The 20,819-nt window shown below is 45.3% G+C and overlaps 1 protein-coding gene across 5 annotated transcripts in view; it reads right to left on the bottom strand.

The window, feature by feature from the left end:
- NF2 (neurofibromin 2) overlaps positions 1-3,669 on the bottom strand; it is a 76,238-nt gene extending 72,569 nt beyond the window's left edge. For 2 of the 5 annotated variants that reach the window (XM_032883354.1, XM_032883355.1), the window contains exon 1: positions 3,054-3,665. In XM_032883354.1, the coding sequence (XP_032739245.1) occupies positions 3,054-3,167 (114 nt within the window). In that variant the 5' untranslated portion in view covers positions 3,168-3,665. Of the gene's footprint in view, positions 1-3,053 lie in introns of all 5 variants that reach the window. The other 3 variants (XM_032883358.1, XM_032883359.1, XM_032883357.1) reach the window with 3 other exon arrangements.
- Positions 3,670-20,819: the final 17,150 nt, after the last annotated feature.

Below are 20,819 nucleotides of genomic sequence, written 5' to 3'. Positions count from 1 at the left end.
ATCTTACTGGGGTTTCCTTGTATGTTATAAGTCCTTTTTCTCTTGTTGTTTTCAAGATTTTCTCCTTGTCTTTGACTTTCCGAATTTCCCCTTTTTCTATTTGTGGATCTCTTTGTGTTTATCCTCCTTGGAGTCTACTGAGCTTCCTGAATGTCTACGCTATTGTTTTTCAACAAATTCAGAAAGTGTCAGCTACTGTTTTTTAAAATGTTTTTTCTCTCTCCTCTCCTGGTATTCCCATACATATGTGCACTTAATGATTTCCCACATTTTTCTGAGGCTCTGTACCTTTTTCTTCATTGTTTTTTCTTTCTATTTTTCAGCTTGCATCATCTCTATCATTCTATCTTCAAGCAGGCTAATTCTTTCATCTGCCTGTTTGAATCTACTCTGAGCCCCTCTAATGAATTTTTAACTTCAGTTATGGTGCTTTACAACTCCAGAATTTTCATTTGGTTCTTTTCTGTAATTCCTATCTTTTAACTTGATCTTCTACTACTTGATATGAAAATGTCATACCTTCCTTCTTTAATCATGCTTTCCTTTAGTTCTGAGAACGTATTTGTAATGGTTATTTGAAATCTTTTCTGCTAAATCTGACATCTGGTTGCTCTCATGGCAATTTCTACTGCTAGTTTGTTTCCATTGTCTGGGTCATATTTCCCTACCTTTTTGCATGTCTCACAAATTTTTGCAGGAAACTGGACATTTTAAGTAATATATCATCTAAATAATATAGATACTGGACTGGTTTTCCCTACCCCAGTCCCAGGGCTTTTTATTGTTCTTTACTTATTTAGTGATTGGCTGGAATGTTTTAGTGAAATCTATTTCATTCACACAGTGTTAAGGCCTGTGATGTTGTTGTTCCTCAAAGACACACAAATTTGTTTATGGCTACAGTCATCCTGGAGTGACAGTGGTTTCAGCAGGGCACTTTCTCTTCCCCTATCACACCTAGCTGTTAAAACTCCTTTAATCGTGTCTTACTGTTCTATTATTTTCAACCAGACCCTGGGGCATAACTTGGTCTACAGAATAATCCAATCAAAGGTGACTCTTTTGAGGGAACAGTTTATTCAATCCTATAAGGGATCTTCCCCACCCCATCTTAATCTTTGACTCTCGCCTGCAAAGTAGTGGGTCTACAGCCTAGGCTGTATCTTCATTAAATCCATAATCTCCTCCCAACTCCCCTTCACCAAATCGTCCAGGGTTTTTTTTGTTTGTTTTTGTTGTTTTTAAGATTTAATTTATTTGATAAGAGAGAGAGACAGCAAGAGAGGGAACACAAGTAGGGGAATGGGAGACGGAGAAGGCGGCTTCCTGTCCAGTGGTAGAGCTCAATCCCAGGACCCTGGGATCATGACCAGAGCTGAAGGCAGACACTTAACACAGACACTTAACAACTGAGCCACCCAGGTGCCCCCCAGTTTTTAAAATCCTCCAGTTTTTAAGAGTTCCCTTAGTCATAAACTTCTCCACATTTTGCTGCAAATGAAGTAACTGTCTTTGGGAAGAGAGCAGGAACCACAGGTTTTAAAGCCTTCTTCTCCTTCTAGGTAAAATCTCTGAATCCTTGATGGAAGGGGTGGGATGGCACACAACAGCCTAAGATTTTCTCAGTTTGTCTCCTCTGGCATGGAACCACCATTATGCAAGCTGGGTCTGGGATGAGAGCAACTGGGGAGCCCCAGTAGTCATGTGCCATGCTCAAGGCACAGCTCCCATTCTGTGAGTAGGAGCTGGATAGAAGGAAGACTCATATTTCAACTACACACACCTGGGACTGTCTCAGCAACAAGTAGGCTTGAGCAGGATAAGAAACACTGAAGTACTGCTCCTCCTGGGAAGAAAGTGGTCTGACAGGGAGCTAGGGGAAGAGGGAGCCCTGTGTTCTGGACTGCAGCAGTCTGGAATGGAGTCTCCACCTTGCTGAGTTGGAAGTGGGGAGAGAGGTAGCAGCCTTGGTTCAAATACTATAGACTCTCGCCTTTCTTAGCAAATTTTCGGATTTTCTTGAATAGATGTTTATTCATTTGATAAATGTTTGCCCTTAGGGCCATTTCCAGATGGTTTAAATTGTTGAGTTTTTTTAAGTAATTTTCACCAGTCTTACAGACGAGCAAGGTCAATGACACCCCTCACACTGTCATGCTGGAAATGAATCCTAAGCTGCTTTTGTGCAATAGCAGCTGAGCTGAAGAGCTAAGTGGTTGTAACAGAGATCCCATGGCCTGCAAAGCTGAAAGTATTTATTACGTGGCCCTTCACTGAAAAAGTCTGTCAACCCCTGACTTAGGTCACTACTGTCAATGCTGTTTCACAGACCACACTTTGGACTAGCAAGGACTTAAATTACTTGAGAGACAGTACTTTTGGCTAAAAGCTTGATTTGAAATCCCACTTTGCCACTTACTAGATGATGTATGGTTTGGGGTACCTACCTCATTGGGTAGTTGTGAGAATTAAATGTAGGAGCAACTGACACTTAGAATATATTCAACAAATAGTAACTGTTATCATCATGATGTAAACTGCATCAAAAGTATTAGTCATCAACTGTTTCCTTTAAGGCTTTTGGAAAAGGGAAAGAAGTAGAGACTTTCCAATATACAAGATGCAACTTTTAATGCCTGGGGCACATAATAATATCTAATGAAGTAAATAAATAAATAATTAAAAAGCCCACAGAGCTGGAACTTAAGCCTGACACCAGAATTCGCCACTACGGATGCTTCCAGCCTCTTGCAGTAACAATGAATGAAAACCTTCAGGAAGTGTTTCCAAACCCAAAAGCCCCATGAAAAATGAGCAGCAATTATCTTTAACGTGAGGATTTGGGCCTAGATGGCTCCTTCCGGTTCTGGTCACCTCTGTCTATGCTCAGAGACGATATAAGCTGAATCCCTCAAGCTTCCACCTTGACTGTCACCGCGGCAGGGGCGCCCCAGTTCGTGCCCGACCCACGACAGGGCCCGGCGAGCGGGGATTCCGCCGGATTCCGCCAGGCTCCCCCTTGCCGCAGCCCGTCGGGGCTGCCAGCCGGTTACCTCGCAGTTGAACTCCATCTCGGCGTCCATGGTGACGATCCGCACGGTGAACGTCTTGGGCTGCTTCCTCTTGAGCGAGCTGAAGCTCATACGGGAGGCGATGGCCCCGGCCATGGCGCAGGGCTCAGACCCGGGACCCTCGCGCCCCGAGGCCTGCGCTCTAGACCTGTTAGCCCCCCTGGAGGAGTCGCACAGGCCTCAGGGCCACCATGGTAGCCAACTGGCCGGCCTGGGAGCTGTCTGGTCGGCACGGGCCCCCAGCGGCCAGCATGGGCCGTGAGGACCCTGCCCCGGGAGCGTAAAGGGGAGTTGGGGGGCGGGCCCTTACGGCCACGGGGACGAAACACGAGCCAAGACCGACGGGGTGGGCTCGGCCCGGCGCTCAGGGACTCGGGCCCGGGACGCTGGGGACGCCTCGGGACGGGGCCCCTAGACGGCAGCAGCCCAGCCCCCGCGCGCCTCTCAGCGGCCGGTGAAGGTCTCGGGGCCGCGCTGCGGCCAGGCGCGCACGTGCGCGCGTGGCTGTCACCGTCTCCGCTCCGCGCGCCCGCAGGAAGCGTCCCCTCCCCACAGACCCCGGCCTGCTCCCCGCCCCGCCCTCAGGCCCCAGATCCTTACACACAGCTCAACCGAACGGGCGGCTGCCGCCGGGACTCTCCGGTTGGCTGAAAACCCCTGGGGAGGCGGGACTTTTCCCTCCTGTCCGCCCCACTTCAGAAAGGCCTCACCAATTGGAAGTTCCGCTGTGATTGGAGGCGCGGGCCTGGGCTCGGCGTTGAGTGGTCATAGCGGCAGTCACTCCGAACGCTTTTGTTCGAAGGGAGTACGCCTACTCTAGCAAGATTGGTTGAGGCATCGGAACTCGGCGCGCCTTCTCCCGGGAACCACGTAGCGGCTGGTCTCCAGTTGCGTGTGGGTCAGTGAGGGACTGCCCGTCGGTCCAAGTACCTGCCGAGTGTGGCGCCTCAGCAGGCTGTGTTTCGGACACTCGGCGGATAATCCTCTTTGGCACTTAACTGCATATACTGACCTCTGTGTTTCTCAAACTTTTAAATCACGTGGAGGCTGTTTAGGTTGCCTGTGCTCTCTTCCAGATCCTCTTCTCTTTGGGAGAAATTGTATTATTACCAAGGGAGGATAATAATTGTACCTACCTCGTGGGGTTGTTGAGGAATTTAAGGTAGTTAAAACATATAAAGCTTTAGAACGGTGGCTGGCACATACTAAATTGAAACCCATGAAATTGCTTTTTTTTTTTTTTGTAGGTATAAATTGGTCGAAAAATGAAAGCTTTTCTCATTTTGTACTCTGACTTCCATTTTCAAACCATATATGTGTTTTCTTTATTTTTTAAGTGTCACCAAGTTAAAATGGGTGTGTTGTGAGGTGGGGAATATATACTTTTCTGTATTCAAAAAAAAAATCCTACTTTTAAATAACTCTTAATGGTTGAATAGACAATTTCCTGTTTTGACTGAAGAATAAGCAGTCCTTAAATGTTAAATATCATTAGCATCACCTCAGTACAGTTGGGAAAAGTGAGAAGCTCAGCAGGACAGAGCCACATGCTAACTATTATCTAGATAATGAGAAGCAAAGATGGACTGAAAACCCAGATTTATCCCATCCAGAGCTTGCTGGCATTACTATTTCTTTTTTAAAAGATTTTATTTATTCCTTTGACAGAGATCACAAGTAGGCAGAGAGGCAGGCAGAGAGAGAGGAGGAAGCAGGCTCCCTGCTGAGCAGAGAGCCCAATGGGTGGCTGGATCCCAGGACCCTGGGATCATGACCTGAGCCAAAGGCAGAGGCTTTAACCCACTGAGCCACCCAGGCGCCCCAGTGTTACCATTTCACCGCCCTGCTTCCCTAAGTGTGGCTGCCCAGTTGCTCCCTGTTGCAGCCCCCCAAACCATGAACTACCATTCTGGAGCACACAGCAGACACCTTTGCTGTAACCATACCATAGCATAAATCTAGATCTCTACAGGCACCTTTGGGGCCATGAATCACCAGCGTTTGCTGGCCCACCCAGCAAAGCTGTGTGGGGGAACTTTATATCCGTCTACTGCTAGCAAATTCTCCCCACCAAAATGATTGTTCAGAGTAGTGTGGACTTGAAGCGAGAGTATCTTCATTTTAATTGCTTCAGTTCTTCCCCACAGGTGGGAGAATGAGGGTGGATTCTCCCAAGGGCTCCCCCACACATGGTCAACAACTCAGGACTTTAACCCAGGGCCAGGACTGCTGACAAAAAATAAGTGATTCTGGGATCCTACTGAGGAGTAGAAAGAGGATGTAGATCAAATGGCAGGGGTAAAAAATGACATTGATGGCCAGTAGTAGCTCCTTTTTATGGAAGGCTTACTAGGTGCTAGGCACCAGGCTAATAGGCCAAACATACCAAATTTTAAACATTCTTGGGGAGACCCCCAGATAGATACATATGTCTGGATCTCAGAAGGGAGGCCAGGATGAGAAATAAAAATAGATGTAATGGAATATTATGCTAGCATTAAAAGGGCCAATCACAGAAAATAAACACAAATGATAATACCTACCAGATAAGGGCTTGAGCAGGAATAATTCAAGCAAAGCTCATTAAGAAAGATCTGGGGGACCCTGACTGGCTCAGTCAGTAGACCATGCAACTCTTTTCTTTTCTTTTCTTTTTAAGACTTTATTTATTTATTTGAGAGAGAGAGAACACAAGTGAGATAAGGGGCAAAGGGAGAAGCAGACTTCCCCACTGAGCAGGGAGTCTGATACCCTGAGCTGAAGGCAGATGCTTAACCAACTGAGCCACCCAGGTGCCCTGAGCATGTAACTCTTATTTTTTTTTTTTAAGATTTTATTTATTTATTTGACAGAGAGAGACATAGCAAGAGAGGAACACAAGCAGGGGGAGTGGGAGAGAGAGAAGCAGGTTTCCTGCCAAGCAGGGAGCCCGATGCGCGGTTCTGTCCCAGGACCCTGGGATCATGACCTGAGCTGAAGGCAGATGCTTAATGACTGAGCCACTCAGGCGTCCCCCTGAGCATGTAACTCTTGATCGTGGGGTTGTGAGTTTGAACATTGGGAGGTAGAGTGTACTTAAAAATTTTTTTTTAATTTTTTTTTAAAAGATTTTATTTATTTGACAGAGAGAGACACAGCGAGAGAAGGAACACAAGTAGGGGAATGGGAGACAGAGAAGCAGGCCTCCTGACGAGCATGGAGCCAGATCCCAGGACCCTGGGACCATGACCTGAGCCGAAGGCAGGTGCCCAACAACTAAACCACACAGACGCCCCCAAAATATATACATACTTTTTAGAAAAATAATTAAGGGGCCCCTGGCTGGCTCAGTGGGTGGAGAATGTGACTTTTGATCTCAGGGTCATGAGTTCAAGCCCCACGTCGGGGTTAGAGAGTATATAAAAAAATAAAACCTTGAAAAAGAAACAAAGAGGGGCGCCTGGGTGGCTCAGTGGGTTAAGCCTCTGCCTTCGGCTCAGGTCGTGGTCTTGGGGTCCTAAGATCAAGCCCTGCGTCGGTCTCTCTGCTTGGCAGGGAGTCTGCTTCCTCCTCTCTCTCTGCCTGCCTCTTTGACCACTTGTGATCTCTGTCAAATAAATAAATAAAATCTTTAAAAAAGAAAGAAAGAAAGAAAGATCTGGACACACAGACCCCAGTTAGTAAATACATGTTGAATGAAGAAATAAAGGACATGAGGAAATACCTAATGGTCTCACCTATGGGAACAGTATTAATAGCTACAATATCTTAAGTGCCTACCATATAAGGTACTCTGCAAAGGGCTTTGCACGCTTTATTTCTTTTGATCTTTATCAAAACCCTGTTTGGTAGGTACTGTATCCTCAGTCTACACATGAAACTGACTAAGGCTGAAAGGAGGTAATTTACCCAAGATCATAACTGGAAGAGATGCAATTTGCATACAGGACAGTTTTTTGTTTGTTTGTTTGTTTGTTTTTTAAGATTTTATTTATTTATTTGACAGAGATCACAGGTGGGCAGAGAGACAGGAAGAGAGAGAGGGGGAAGCAGGCTCCCTGCTGAGCAGCGAGCCCGATGTAGGGCTCAATCCCAGGACCCTGAGACCAGAACCTGAGGTGAAGGCAGAGGCTCAACCCACTGAGCCACCCAGGCACCCCTCCAGGACAGTTTTTATCTAGATTTCACCTGAGTTACATTTCGTTCCTCCATTCTTCCAGAAGATCAGTGGCTCTCAAAGTAAGGTCCATTTTCTCCAGGAGACATTTGGCAACATCTAAAAGTTTTTGTTTTTTTTTTTCTTTTTGATTGTCACAAGTAGGGGATGTTCCTGCGCTCTATGGTAAAGTCTGAGAATGCTCTTAAAAATTGAACAATGCAGGGGCGCCTGGAAAGCCTCTGCCTTCAGCTCAGGTCATGATCCCAGAGTCCTGGGATCGAGCCCCGCATCGGGCTCCCTGCTCGGCGGGGAGCCTGCTTCCTTCTCTCTGCATGCCTCTCTGCCTACTTGTGATCTCTGTCTGTCAAATAAATAAATAAAATCTTAAAAAAAAAAAAAATTGAACAATGCACAAGACAACCTCCCACAATGAAGAATTAGGCAACCCAAAGTATCAATAAGGTCCAGCTAAAGAAATCCTTCTCTAGAGCAATTATTCTTTTTTTTTTTTAAGATTTATTTATTTATTTGAGAGAGAGAGAGCGAGCACAATTGGAAATGGCAGAGGAAGAAGGAGAGACAATCTCAAGCGGACTCCGTGCTCGGTGCAGAGCTGGACACTATCACGACCTGACTTGGTGCTTAACTTACCATGCCACCCAGGCACCCCTAGGGCAATGGTTCTTTAACAGTTTTTGTGGGCTTTTTTTAAGTCAAAAATACTCTATCAAAAATCTGATTAAACCAGTGGACTTTCTCCACAAAGTACCACACACACACACACACACACACACACACACACAACTTTAAAATGTTCATGAAAAGACTCCTCCAAAGTAAATATTAAGCCCCAACGTAAATCAGCTCATCACCAAGATTGAAAGCTGTCTGCCAAAAATTGAACTTCATTGTTTCTGGAATTACTTTTACTGTAACTTGGCATGACGCCAGTGTCCCACACCAAGGGTGTTATGAGGAACAGCCCCATGGAGCTCTGTCTTCAGTAGAGATTTAACTGACAGAGGTACACGCAGCATCTTTTCTAGGAAGACTTGCAAGAGAAATGTCTCTTAAACTCTGGCACTTATATTTCTCATGAGAGACTGATTTGCTTTCTATTATTTAATAACATTCGTGGTGTTTTCCTTATCTCAAAAGTAATCCATATGTGTTACAGAAAAGAAATAGAGTGTGCAAATAAGCAGTGTGGTAGGCATAATTCTAAAATGTTCCCCACTGAGGCACCTGGCATGGTTCAGTTGGTTAAGCGTCTGCCATCAGCTCAGGTCATGACCCTGGGATCCTGGGGTCCATCGAGCCTGGACTCCTTGCTTAGTGGACATTCTGCCTCTTCCTCTCCCTCTGCCCCTCCTCTTGTTTGTGCTCTATCTCTCTCACTCAAATAAATAAATAAAATCTTTAAAAAAATACCTAAAAATTTTTTAAAAAGCAAAAAACAAAATGTCCCCCATTGATCTACAGACTTGCACAATCCTCCCCATTGGCCATGGGCAAGATCCAATAGATATGATGGAATATTATTCCTGTGATTATGTTGCTTTATACAGCAAAGGGAATTTTTGCAGATAAAATGCCCTATCAGTTGTGTTTATCAAAAGGGAGATTATCCTAGGAGGATACCGAACTCCTCAGGTGAACTCTTTTTTGTTTTTTAATTCCAGTATAGTTAGCATACAATGTTATATTAGTTTTAGGGGTACAATTTAGTATCAGGTGAATTTTTTTTTTTAAGATTTTATGTATTTATTCAAGAGAGAGAAAATAGAGCCAGGGGCAGGGGCGGTAGGTGGTAAAGAGGGAGAGGGACAAACAGACTGTGCCCTGAGCACAGAGCCCTGAGCAGTGCTTGACGCAGGGCTCGATTCCATGACCCAGAAATCATGACCTGAGCTGAAATCAAGAGTCGGACACTTAACCAACTGAGTCACTCAGGCGCCCCTCCAGGTGGACTCTTAAAAGGAGATTTAGGGATCAAAGATAAAGGAAGTCCAAGAGGGGCACCTGGGTGGCTCAGTGGGTTAAAGCCTCTGCCTTCGGCTCAGGTCATGATCCCAGGGTCCTGGGACTTCTGGGAGTGGAGAGTGCCAGCTGTCGGATCTGACAGCTAGCAAGAAAACAGGGAATTGAATCCCACAGCCGCAAGGAGCTTACTCCTGAGTAAGCTAGGGAGGAGGATCCTGAGCTCCAGGGCAGAACCACAGAATGGCTGACAGTTTGATTTCAGCTTTGTGAAACCCTGCACAGAAGATCATACTAAGCCATGCCTGCATTCAAGACCCATGATCACTGTCAGATAATAAATGTAATTACCACTAAGTGTGTGGTAATTTGTAAACACAGCCGTAGAAAATCAACACCAGCAGAGAGAAATAGACAAACAAAAACAACTAATGAAATGTTTTATTTTGAAGTAATCAGACCTCTCCCATCATGTCCTCTACCCAGTTTCCTTTTTTTTTTTTTTTAAGATTATTTATTTATTTGACAGAGAGAGACACAGAGGAACACAAGCAGGAGGAGTGGGAGAGGGAGAAGCAGGCTTCCGCCGAGCAGGAAGCTCCATGTGGGGCTCAATCCCAGGAACCCCAGATCAGGACCCGAGCCAAAGGCAAACACCTAATGACTGAGCCACCCAGGCACCCTTCTACCTAGTTTCCTTGATGGCAACACCACCAAGGAAGCTAGAACAAGAGCCAAGGCCACAAATGGAATTAACAGGCCTTTTCAATGATCAGAAACCCATAGCAACACCCAGCAGATTTAAGTTACAGTTAATGATATAAAATGTGCTGGTACAAACCATTAAATCCTTTAAAAGCTAATTTCCCCCTGAACTCCCTCTCACCAAATTGTTTGGCTAAACTAACACGTGAGTGATAGTTGCTCCTTTGTACTGCACAAATGGGACAATTTCCCCCATTCATTTCGTTTGCAGTAAATTTATTAAAATAATTTCAGGGGCACCTGGGTGGCTTAGTTGGTTAAGCACCTGACTCTTGATTTTGGCTCGGGCCCTGATCTCAGGGTTGTGATCTTGGATCAAGCTCCACACTGGGCAGGAAGCCTGCTTAAAATTCTCTGGGGGCACCTGGGTGGCTCAGTGGGTTAAGCCTCTGCCTTCAGCTCAGGTCATGATCTCAGGGTCCTGGGATCAAGGCCCGTGTCGGGCTCTCTGCTCGGCAGGGAACCGGCCTCCCCCTGCCCCCGCCTGCCTCTCTGCCTACTTGTGGTCTCTGTCTGTCAAATAAATACATAAAATCTTTAAAACAAAACAAAACAACAAAAAAAAAAACCTATTCTCTCTCTGCCTTAGGCATCTGGGTGGCTTAGTCAATTAGGTGTCTGCCTTTGGCTCAGGTCATGCTCCCAGGGTCTGGGGAATTGAGTCCCACATCAGGCTCCCTGCTCAGCTGGGAGTTTGCTTCTCCCTCTGCCTGCCATGCCCGCTGCTTGTGCTCTCTCTCTCTCTCTCTCTCTCTCTCTCTGTCAAATAAATAAAATCTTTAAAAAAAATTTTTTTAAATATATTTTCTCTCTCCCTCTGCTCCCCCCACCCAATAATAAAAAAATAATAAAACACAGCCAGATCTCAACATAGCCATATGTGTGTGGCTGGCACAATGCCCTCTGGGGTCCTGGGCTAATGCTGAGAGGGGGCAGATGCAGAAAGAAACAAATTCTAACTTGCATCGTCCCCTGGCTAACCTTTCATATAGTCCATATTGTTTTGTGATTTGCTAATTGTTACTCATCAATATGTTGTGAATATTTTCCATATCATTATGTATTCTATAATAAAGTCTTCAAGGGCTGCATAGGATCCTATGTATGGATATAATTTAGTTTTTCTCTCTTAATACACGTTGTATATCGTGTAATCAATCCCATTTCCTTCTTGGAGTTTGCTGTTAGGAAGCTCAGAGTCAGATTTACAGTCAGCCTCTGGCAATTGCACAGGCCTTGCCTTATCTGTGGCTTTCCTGCCCTTGTTCCTTACTTTACAGTAACTTTTTCCCTACCCACTCACTGTTTATTTGTTGCACTATTTGTTGTATTTTTACTCAGTTATGGATCCCTTAACTAAAGCTTTTTTCGATTATTTTTCTTAAGTTAATATATATATTATATAAAATTATATTATATATATTATATATTATATATTTATATATTATATAAAATTAATGTATTATATAAAATTTGTAAATATATATAAACAAAGTATTGTTTACGTGTATCTAATTTTTTAAAGTAAGCTTCATGCCTAACATGGAGCTCAAACTCACTACCCTGAGATTAAGAGTCAGGTGACCAAGACAACGAGGCACCCCAGCATCTAATTTTTTAACTTTTATTCTTTAAAAAAAATTTTTTTAAAGATTTTGTTTATTTGGGGCACCTGGGTGGTTCAGTGGGTTAAAGCCTCTGCCTTCGGCTCAGGTCATAATCCCAGCGTCCTGGAATCGAGCCCCGAATCGGGCTCTCTGCTCTGCGGAGAGCCTGCTTCCTCCTCTCTCTGCCTGCCTCCCTGCCTGCTTGTGATCTCTCTCTGTCAAATAAATAAATAAAAACTTTAAAAAAAATAAAATAAAGATTTTGTTTATTTATCGGAGAAAGATACGCACAAAGATACACACACAAGCAGGGGGAGCAGCAGGCAGAGGCAGAGGGAGAAGCAAGCTCCCAGCTGAGCAAGGAGCCCCACAAGGGACCTGATCCCAGGACCCCAAGACCATGACCCAAGCCGAAGGCAGATGCCCAACAAGCTGAGCCCCTCAGGAGTCCTAAAAATTGTTTTAAAGATTTTATTTTACTTTTTTAAGATTTTATTTACTTATTTATTTTTTTATTTGACAGAGAGATACAGCGAGAGAGTGACCACAAAGCAGGGGTAGTGAGAGAGGGAGATGCAGGCTTCCCGCTGAGCAGGGACCCCCAATGAGGGGCTCGATCCCAGGAGTCTGTGATCATGACCTGAGCCTGTAAGGGCCTATTTAGCCAGAGCGGCCCCACCTCTGTTGAACAGCCATTTTGTTGTTTATGCAGTAAAACTTAAACTGCCCCTGCTCCCCCCACCCCCCAGGGGACTTACCTAAAAGAAAGTCTGGGAAACTAGTAAAATATGGTCAACCAGTCCCAGGTAACAGAGCCCAAATACAAGGGTGGGTCAGGCCAGTTGGAGACACCCAATCGGTGGAACGAGCATACTGTCTCCCTAGCTACCAAGGAGTGTGGGCCCTGCCTTTTGGGCACCTTTTGGGCACCAGTTCTGACCAAGGTGACAGGCTAGTTCAAATAGCTACTATGGGGTGAATTGTAATTCAATTGGCCACCTGTGTGTGAGCTAGCATGACTATGCAGCTTTCTCTGTGTGTTGCAATCTCATTGGCCACCTGTGTGTGACCAGGCTCAACCACATGGCCTTTGCTCTATAAAAATTAGTCTGTGAAGCTGGGAGGGGTCACCCTCTCTGTAAGAGGCGGCCCTGACCCGTTGGTTTGATTCTCGATGCTTGACCTTCGCTTTGTATGTCTCTCTCCTTTGATCATGAACCTATCAAGCCTAAGGCAGACGCTTAATGACTGAGCCACCAAGGCGCCCCCAAGATTTTATTTTTAAGTTACCTCTACAGCCAGCCTGGGTGTCAAGCTTGCAACCTCTAGACCAAGAGTCTCACACTCTACCAACTGAGCCAGCCAAACATCCCTTAACCTTTTGAAAACTAATATCAGACTTAAGGTTTGCAAAAATAGTAGTTTCTCCATATCCCTCACTCAGCTTTCCCTAATGTTAATATGTTACTTAATCATAGTACAATGATCAGAATCAAGAAATTAACACTGATGTACAACTATTAACTACAGACCATGTTCTAGTTTCACCATTTTCCCACTAACGCCCTCTTCTGTTCCAAGATCCTAGCCAGGATTCCAGGCAATATTTGGTTATTTCTCTTATTCTCCTGCAGCCTGGAACAGTTCCTCAGCCTTTCCTTCTTTTTCATGACCTCGACCCTTTTCAAGAGTATTGGGCAAAGATCTATCAAATGTCTCTCAAGTCAGATTTGTCTTAAGTTTTCTCATTGTTGGACTGATGTTCCAGATATATTTTTGTAAGCTGTACCACATTCTTTTTGGAGTGGGTGGAAATCAAAATCCAAACAAACTGGGGGGCCTTGGTGGCTCAGTTGGTTAAACATCTGACTCTCAGTTTCAGCTCAGGTCATGATCTCAGGGTAATGAGATCAAGCCTTGCTCAGTGGGGGGTCTATTTGAGATTCTCTATCTCTCTTCTCCTTCCCCCTTTAACCCTCTCCCTGTTCATGCATGCTCTCTCTCAAATAATAAAATAAAATACAAAGAAAGAAACTGAACAAACGAACGGGTTCTGGCTTGTCTGCAGCCTGAGGCTCAGCGAGGTGATTTGATTCATGAAAATCACCCAGCCAGGTGATCTGAGACCTAAGACTTCTGAGGCCATGGCCAGGAACCAGTGTTCCAAGGTGCCATCCTGAGGCACTGAGCCTAAAGACAGGCAGACTGCAGGGAACAATCCTACCTGAAATAACAGCAGGGAAAGGAACCTGGAACAGCTTAGGAAATCACTAGCACTCATCCTGTTCCCTTTGGGCCCGGAATTGAAGATCTTCGGATTTTCTCGGGATGTCCCTTGCAGTGTTAGAGAGGCCGGCAAACCTGAGTCAGAATTTCTACTTTTCTGTGATCTTGGACAGCGTAGCTTCTCTAAGCTGCAGTTACCTCATCTGTAAAAATGGGCATTAATAATAGATGATGTATTTAAGAGCCCTTTTAAAAATAAGAATTGATGGGCACCTGAGTGGCTCAATGGGTCTTGATCTCAGGGTCCTGGGATCAAGCCCCACATCGGGCTCTCTGCTCAGTGGGGAGCCTGCTTCCCCTACCACCCCTGCCTGTCTCTCTGCCTATTTGTGATCTCTGTCTGTCAAATAAATAAATAAAAATCTTAAAAAATAATAATAATAAGGGGCGCCTGGGTGGCTCAGTGGCTTGGGCCTTGCATTCAGGTCATGATCTCAGGGTCCTGGGATGGATCCCCGTGTCTGGCTCTCTGCTCAGTGAGGAGCCTGCTTCCCCCTCTCTGCCTACTTCTCTGCCTACCTGTGATCGCTCTCTCTCTGTGTCAAATAAATAAATAAAATCTTTATTAAAAAAAAGTAAATATGGGGCGCCTGGGTGGCTCAGTGTGTTAATCCTCTGCCTTCGGCTCAGGTCATGATCCCAGGGTCCTGGGATCAAGCCCCGCATCAGGCTCTCCACTCGGCGGGAAGCCTGCTTCCTCCTCTCTCTCTGCCTGCCTCTCTGCCTACTTGTGATCTCTCTGTCAAATAAATAAATAAAATCTTTAAAAAAAAAAAAAAAAAAGTAAATAAATAAATAAAAGTAAAAAATTAAGAATTGATAATTATTGAGCGCCCTCTAGGTTTAAAGTGCTGTGTGACCTTGCAAAGGTGTTTTATCATCTCTGGAGCTCCATTTTACCATCACTTAAAATGAGAGAATAGAAAAATGGGGTTGCAAGTAGCAAAACCTCAAAGCACACATTTGTTGCACTTTTACTGAGTGATCATTTCTGTACCCATGCATTCTCATTAAATTCTCATGGTTAAATAGGTTATTATGCCCATGAGACAGTTAAGACAACTCAAGAGCCCAAAGCTGGCCAAACATAACAGACTGGATCCTAAACCCAGGTTTCTAGCTCCCGGCCCATGGTCTTCCAAGGATAGCATACTGCCAGTAGCAAGCATCCCTTTGTCTATAGCAGGTACTGAAAAATGGCCATTGTCTGGCCTATAATTTATAACTTGCCTAACTGGCATTTGATGCTGTTTCTGTGTTCCTTCCTGCGGTAGATACTTTTGAATCTCAAGCTAACAGTATGTATTAGCTTCTCAGAGCTGCTATAACAAAGTAACACAAACCAGGCAGCTTGGAACAATAGAAATGTATTATTATCTCACAGTTCTTGAGGCTAGAAGTCCAAGATCCAAAAGTCAGCAGGACAAAGGTCCCTCTGAAACCTGGAGGGGAAGCCCGTTCTTTGCCTCTTCCAGCTCCCGGTGTCCCCAGATGTTTACTGGCTGGTGGCAGCATCCCTCCAGCCTGTACATGGCCTCTCCTTGTGTCTGCATATCATCTTTTTTTTTAAGATTTTATTTATTTATTTGACAGACAGAGATCACAAATAGGCAGAGAGGCAGGCTGAAAGAGAGAGAGGAAGAAGCAGGCTCCCCGCTAAGCAGAGAGCCCAATGCAGGACTCGATCCCAGGACCCTGGGATCACGACCTGAGCCGAAGGCAGAAGCTCAATCCACTGAGCCACCCAGGAGCTCCGTCTGCATATCATCTTTCCTCTGTGGATGCCTGGCCCATGTTCAGATCTCCCTTCTCCATGTAGACACTGGTCATGTTGGATGAGGACCCTCCCTAAAGACCTCATTTTAACCTGATTACCTCTGTAAAGACCTTATTTCTAAATAAGGTCACATTCTGAGGGCCTGGGAGTGGAACTCCAATATCTCTTATTTAGGGGACATGAATGGGTAAACACTCTTAGTTTCTCCTTTACTGTCACTCTCCCTATGCTTCTGACACTAAATCTGGGGCTTTTCCACACCAGGACACCAGCTGGATGTCCCACAATTCAATTCAATTCAATTCTGACACTAACTAGAGTTAACACAGACCCTGTTGGGTAAGGACACAGTCCCATGAGACTACTCCTCCTTCGACACCAATCCTAAGTCCTGGTTGTCATCTGTACTTCTAATTTATTGGCTACAATTTGGGGTTCTTGTGACCTCCTCCTTGGACTTGGTAGTTTGCTAAAGGCTTGCAGAATTCGGGGGGAATCTTGGGTTGTTTTCTTATATAATAAAGGGTACAGATGAACAGCGAAATGAAGAAGTATATAGGGCAAAGTTAAGAAGGATCCAGGGAGCAAGAATTTCTGTTTCCACAGAGTTGGGGATATATCACTTTCCAAATATAGGATATGTTCACCAAGCTGGAGGCTCTCCTAACCCCTACTTTTGGAATTTTTATGGCAGTTTCATCTTGTAGGCATGTTTGGTCATTAACTCAACCTCCAGCCCCTCTCCCCTTCCAGGTAGGAGGGGGCTGGGGCCCAAAGATTCAAGTTTCTAATGATAGCTTCATCTTTCTGACAACCCACCCCCATCCAGGATCCCACAAGGCATTGCCTCATTAGAACAAAAGATGTTCCTATCACCCAGAAAGTTCCAAGGGATTTAAGAGCCCTGCATCAGGAACCAGGGTCAAAGACCAAATATTTGAACAAAAGGTGCTGGTAGCACTCTTATCACTTAAGAAATAACCAGGGAGCTTTGTGCCAGGAACTGAGGGTACAGATGAAACATATTTTCTATAATCTCACAGGACGCAATTCAACCCTTAAAACGCCCCTTCCAAGAGCAGGCCCAAAGAGCTGCATTTAGGCCAGTATAGCCGGGAGATCCAGGAAAGTCACATTTTCCAGGAAGGATGCCTTCTGTAAACTTCTCATGATTCAAAACTTCATATTCCAAGACCCGTTGTCCCGCCCTGTGAATGAATGTAAAGTCAGTGATGGAATGTGCTCCCACAGTTCATTAATCTAGGACCGTCTTACTAATAAATATTTGTTTTTGATGCTGCTTTGTATCTTTGCAGCATTCTCTCTACCGGTGGGGACTCTTCTAAATCAACAGCAACACCTGTCGAGGAGGTGATTAAGTCTTCTTTTGTAGTGATTTTACATATCAAGTGTCTACTTCAAAGGTATTGATCTGGGTGTGTTTTTCAGCACTTTGTAAATGCTTGGATGATGTTGTTACAGCTTTTTCAAGTGGTTTGTAGGGGCGCGTGGGTGGCTTTGTTGTGAAGTGTTTGCCTTTGGCTCAGGTCATGATCTCAGCGTCCTCAGATCGAGCCCCGCAACCGGCTCCCTGATCAATGGGAAGCCTGCTTCTCCCTCTCCCACGCCCCTGCTTGTGTTCCCGACCGCGGGTCTCTCTCTGTCAAATGAATAAGTAAAAATCTTAAAAGAAGTGGTTTGTAATGACCGTTTATGGCAAAAATAACAGTTTAATGGGCACAAAAACAGTTGCTAGAGTCCAAGACATGTTAACAGTGTGATTTGCTCCATAAGAGCGCAGAAGGTGGTTATTTGTTTCACTCCCCCCCGTCCCCCGCCCCCGCTAAAGTGGCGCCTCCTGTGGCAGCAGCATAAACAGTTTTTCATTCAATCTATCCCCTCGTGGCTTTGATGTTGTTCAATACCTAAGGAGTAAAAATGTTTTCTTTTTCCAGCATTTGTGTGATTTCCAATTTTCACATGGAGTGGCATTTTGTTAACATTTTTGTGGCACTATGTCAGAGTCACATAATTCCTATTTGCATATGATGGCTAGAAATTGGCAGTGTGGCTCGTGCCCTCGCTGAAACATAAAAGCTTTCTTATACCTGTCCTTCCTGTTTGGGGTCCCATAGGAGCTAGGGGATGCAGTTCTCAGAGAGCAGTTGGGCCTGAGCAAAGAAGCCCATCAATAAGGAAGAGGTGACACTGCCACAGCTGGGTAATTTGTCTCTTTGCTCTTCTGCAGCCCATTTGGTGATGATGTATTTGTCCCAGAGAATAGATGATGGCAGGTTTGTTCATATTTTACACTTATGAACCTGCCTGTTCCTCTCCGCCTGCCTCTGCCCATTTGTCTTTGTCCCTTGCTCCTCTCATTTTATTTCACAGATTGGGCAGCAGGCCTTGGCCATGAGTTATGAAGGTGGATTCTGTGAGGGCAGCTTTGGGAAAGGAGGGAGGAGAAGAGATGGGTCAGCTCTCTGCAGAGAGGGGAGGGATGGACAGGTCTGGGAGACAGAGATGTCACAGACTTCACGGTGGGCAAGAAGGGAGCTCACAGAGGAAGAGGAGGGAGAGATCCTAGGACAGAAGACAATGATACTGGGGTGGCCTGCTCACAGAGGACGGTTTGGAATGCTAGGTCCAGTCCCAATAATTAAGTTGGGCCTAGTACAAAACCTAATCATGGTAGCCATCAGTGTTGTAGGTCGCCCCCATGACTCTTGCATCTTGATATTTACACCCTTGTAAAACCCCCTCCCACACTGAGCAGGACTGACATGTGTAACCAATATGACAGGCAGAAATGAAAAGTGTGATTTCCAAGGTCAAAAGAGTCCTTGAAGGTTCCACTTAACTCTCTCTTGGACCACTTGGTTTAGGGGAAGCCCACTGCTATGTAGTGAAGATACCCAAGCAGTGTCTAGAGAAGTCCATGGCCAACAACCAGCACTCACTTGCCAGGTGTGTGAACAGCCTACTTGGAAGCAGATCCCATAGCCCTAGTCAAGGCTTCAGATGACCACAGTGCAAGCTGACACACATATATATTTAACAAATACATATTAATTAATTTATTTAAATAACCCCTATACCCAACGTGGGGCCCAAACTCACAAATCCAAGGCCAAGAGGTGATGCTCTTCCAGCTGAGCCCGCCAGGTGCCCCAACAAGCTGACATCTTCATTGCACCTTTGTGGGACACGCTGAGCCAGAACCACCAGCCCAGCTAACTACTCAATTCTGAATTATTTCTGACCCATTTGGAACTATGTGTGATAATAATTGTTTATTGTTTCAAACTGCTAGATTTTGGGGGTGATTTATTCCACAGTAATTAGAAATGGTCTAATTCCTTATTTGTAGAATTGTTGTCCAACATCTACCTGGTTTGCTGCCCAGAATGCCCAGTCCGTGGGTCAGGGACCCACTCCTATCAGCTGCTCAGTTAACCAGCACTGCATGTCACTGAATGTCACAAAGAGAGACCCTGTGCACCACTCCTTCAAGCAAGGTAAATGGAGTTAGTTAAGCAAGGAAAAGATTCTGGGATGAAGTGGGCATGTGTTATGAAGAGAATGATAGGGCCACAACTGGGATGACCAAATCTCCTGGTTTTCCTGGGATAGAGGGGTTTCCTGAATGGAGGTCTTCTAGTGCAAAAACTGGTAAAGTCTAGGGTAAACTGGAATGAGTTGGTCATCCTAGCTGGGGTTAGGGTTGGGGTCTTGAAGCTGTACTTCCAGTCAGCTCCCACACTGTGGTTCATAGGATGTGGGGAAGAAGATCCATCTCCCATCTCTCCTGGTCTGGGGTGGGAGATGCTCCTGGAACCACCTAGTGTTATCTTCTTGCCCCCATTTAAGTGGGTGGAGATGGGGAAACCCTCTTGGAAATGTCAGACCAGTGTGAGGAGGCTACAGGTCAGCCCTCCTTCCTTCTCCTCAGCAGATGTGGCCAGAAACATCTGGAATTTGGTGAAGACTCACCCTAGACCAGGAGGGCCAGCCCCTTCCTGTCCACGGGTTCTGGCTTCCCAAGGTTTCATTACCAAATGCCCTCTACCGCTTGGCCAATGTATTGCTCTGTAGTCTCCCTTGGCATAATTCAGTCACAGGTTACCAAGGCTGCCCCCTCCATCGTTTGAGAGGTATTCTTTGTACTCGGTGAGAAGCTGGCTCCACATAACCTCCACCCTTTGATTATATTTGATTGTGCTAAACGTTTCTAACCTGTTTCAGCCTGGAACCCTTTTCACATACTATGCTCACATTGCTTTCTCTGCCTAAGTTTCCCCTTGCTCTGCTCCCTTCTCCTGGCAAACTCTCTCCACTTATCCTTTCAACCATAGGTTCAAAGTCAGGCCTCCTGGGAGGCCTGATGGGACTGGCATTTCCACCTCTCCAGGTCTACCACACTCAGAGCCTAAGGGAAGGAAAAGTTCTACCACATGACGCAAGTGACATCCCATTTGTTTCACCTCCATCGACCCATCTGGGCTTTTCCTGAGTGACTGGGACTGGGGAGCTTCTGATCACACCAGCTTCCAGAAGGGGGAGTTTATTTCCTGTTGGTCCTTTGGATAAACCTAAAGAGCCACTGGGCACAGCTATGTCCGAGTTCTCTTTTTTTTTTTTTGTTTTCATTTTGTGTTTTTTAATTCTTTTTTTTTTTTTTTAAGATTTTATTTATTTATTTGACAGAGAGAGAGAAAGCACGCGCACAAGCCAGGGGAGCAGCAGGCAGAGGCAGAGGGAGAAGCAGGCTCTCTGCTGAGCAAGATGCCTGATGGGGGCACCATCCCAGGATCCTGGGATCATGACCTGAGTCTAAGACAGACACTTAACCAACTGAGCCACCCAGGTGCCCCTCGTGCTCTTCTTTGGTAACACAGAGAGAAGGCCTCAGGCTCACAGTCTTCTGCCCTAGCTATAAGGCAGTGGCCGCAGTGTTGTGTCCACAGCATAATTTCGATGGTTCTGCCTGTTTGTGACAGGTTTTCCATTTATCATGAGAATATAGTTTCCTTTTTAAATAAATCACACATATAATACATGTTCCTTTAGAAAGCAGAGGGGAAAAAATCACAGTGCAAGCCTCACTTCCTTATAGAAGTCATTACTGACCCTCAAGTGTATATTGGATGATCTCCCTTTTCCTCTTCCCCACCCATTGTAAGTCCTCACAGCCT

The sequence above is a fragment of the Lontra canadensis genome, unplaced genomic scaffold, assembly GCF_010015895.1.
Source record: "Lontra canadensis isolate GAN:19392208 unplaced genomic scaffold, GSC_riverotter_1.0 scaffold87, whole genome shotgun sequence".
NCBI lineage: Eukaryota > Metazoa > Chordata > Mammalia > Carnivora > Mustelidae > Lontra > Lontra canadensis.
This window is presented reverse-complemented; position numbering and strand designations above follow the sequence as displayed.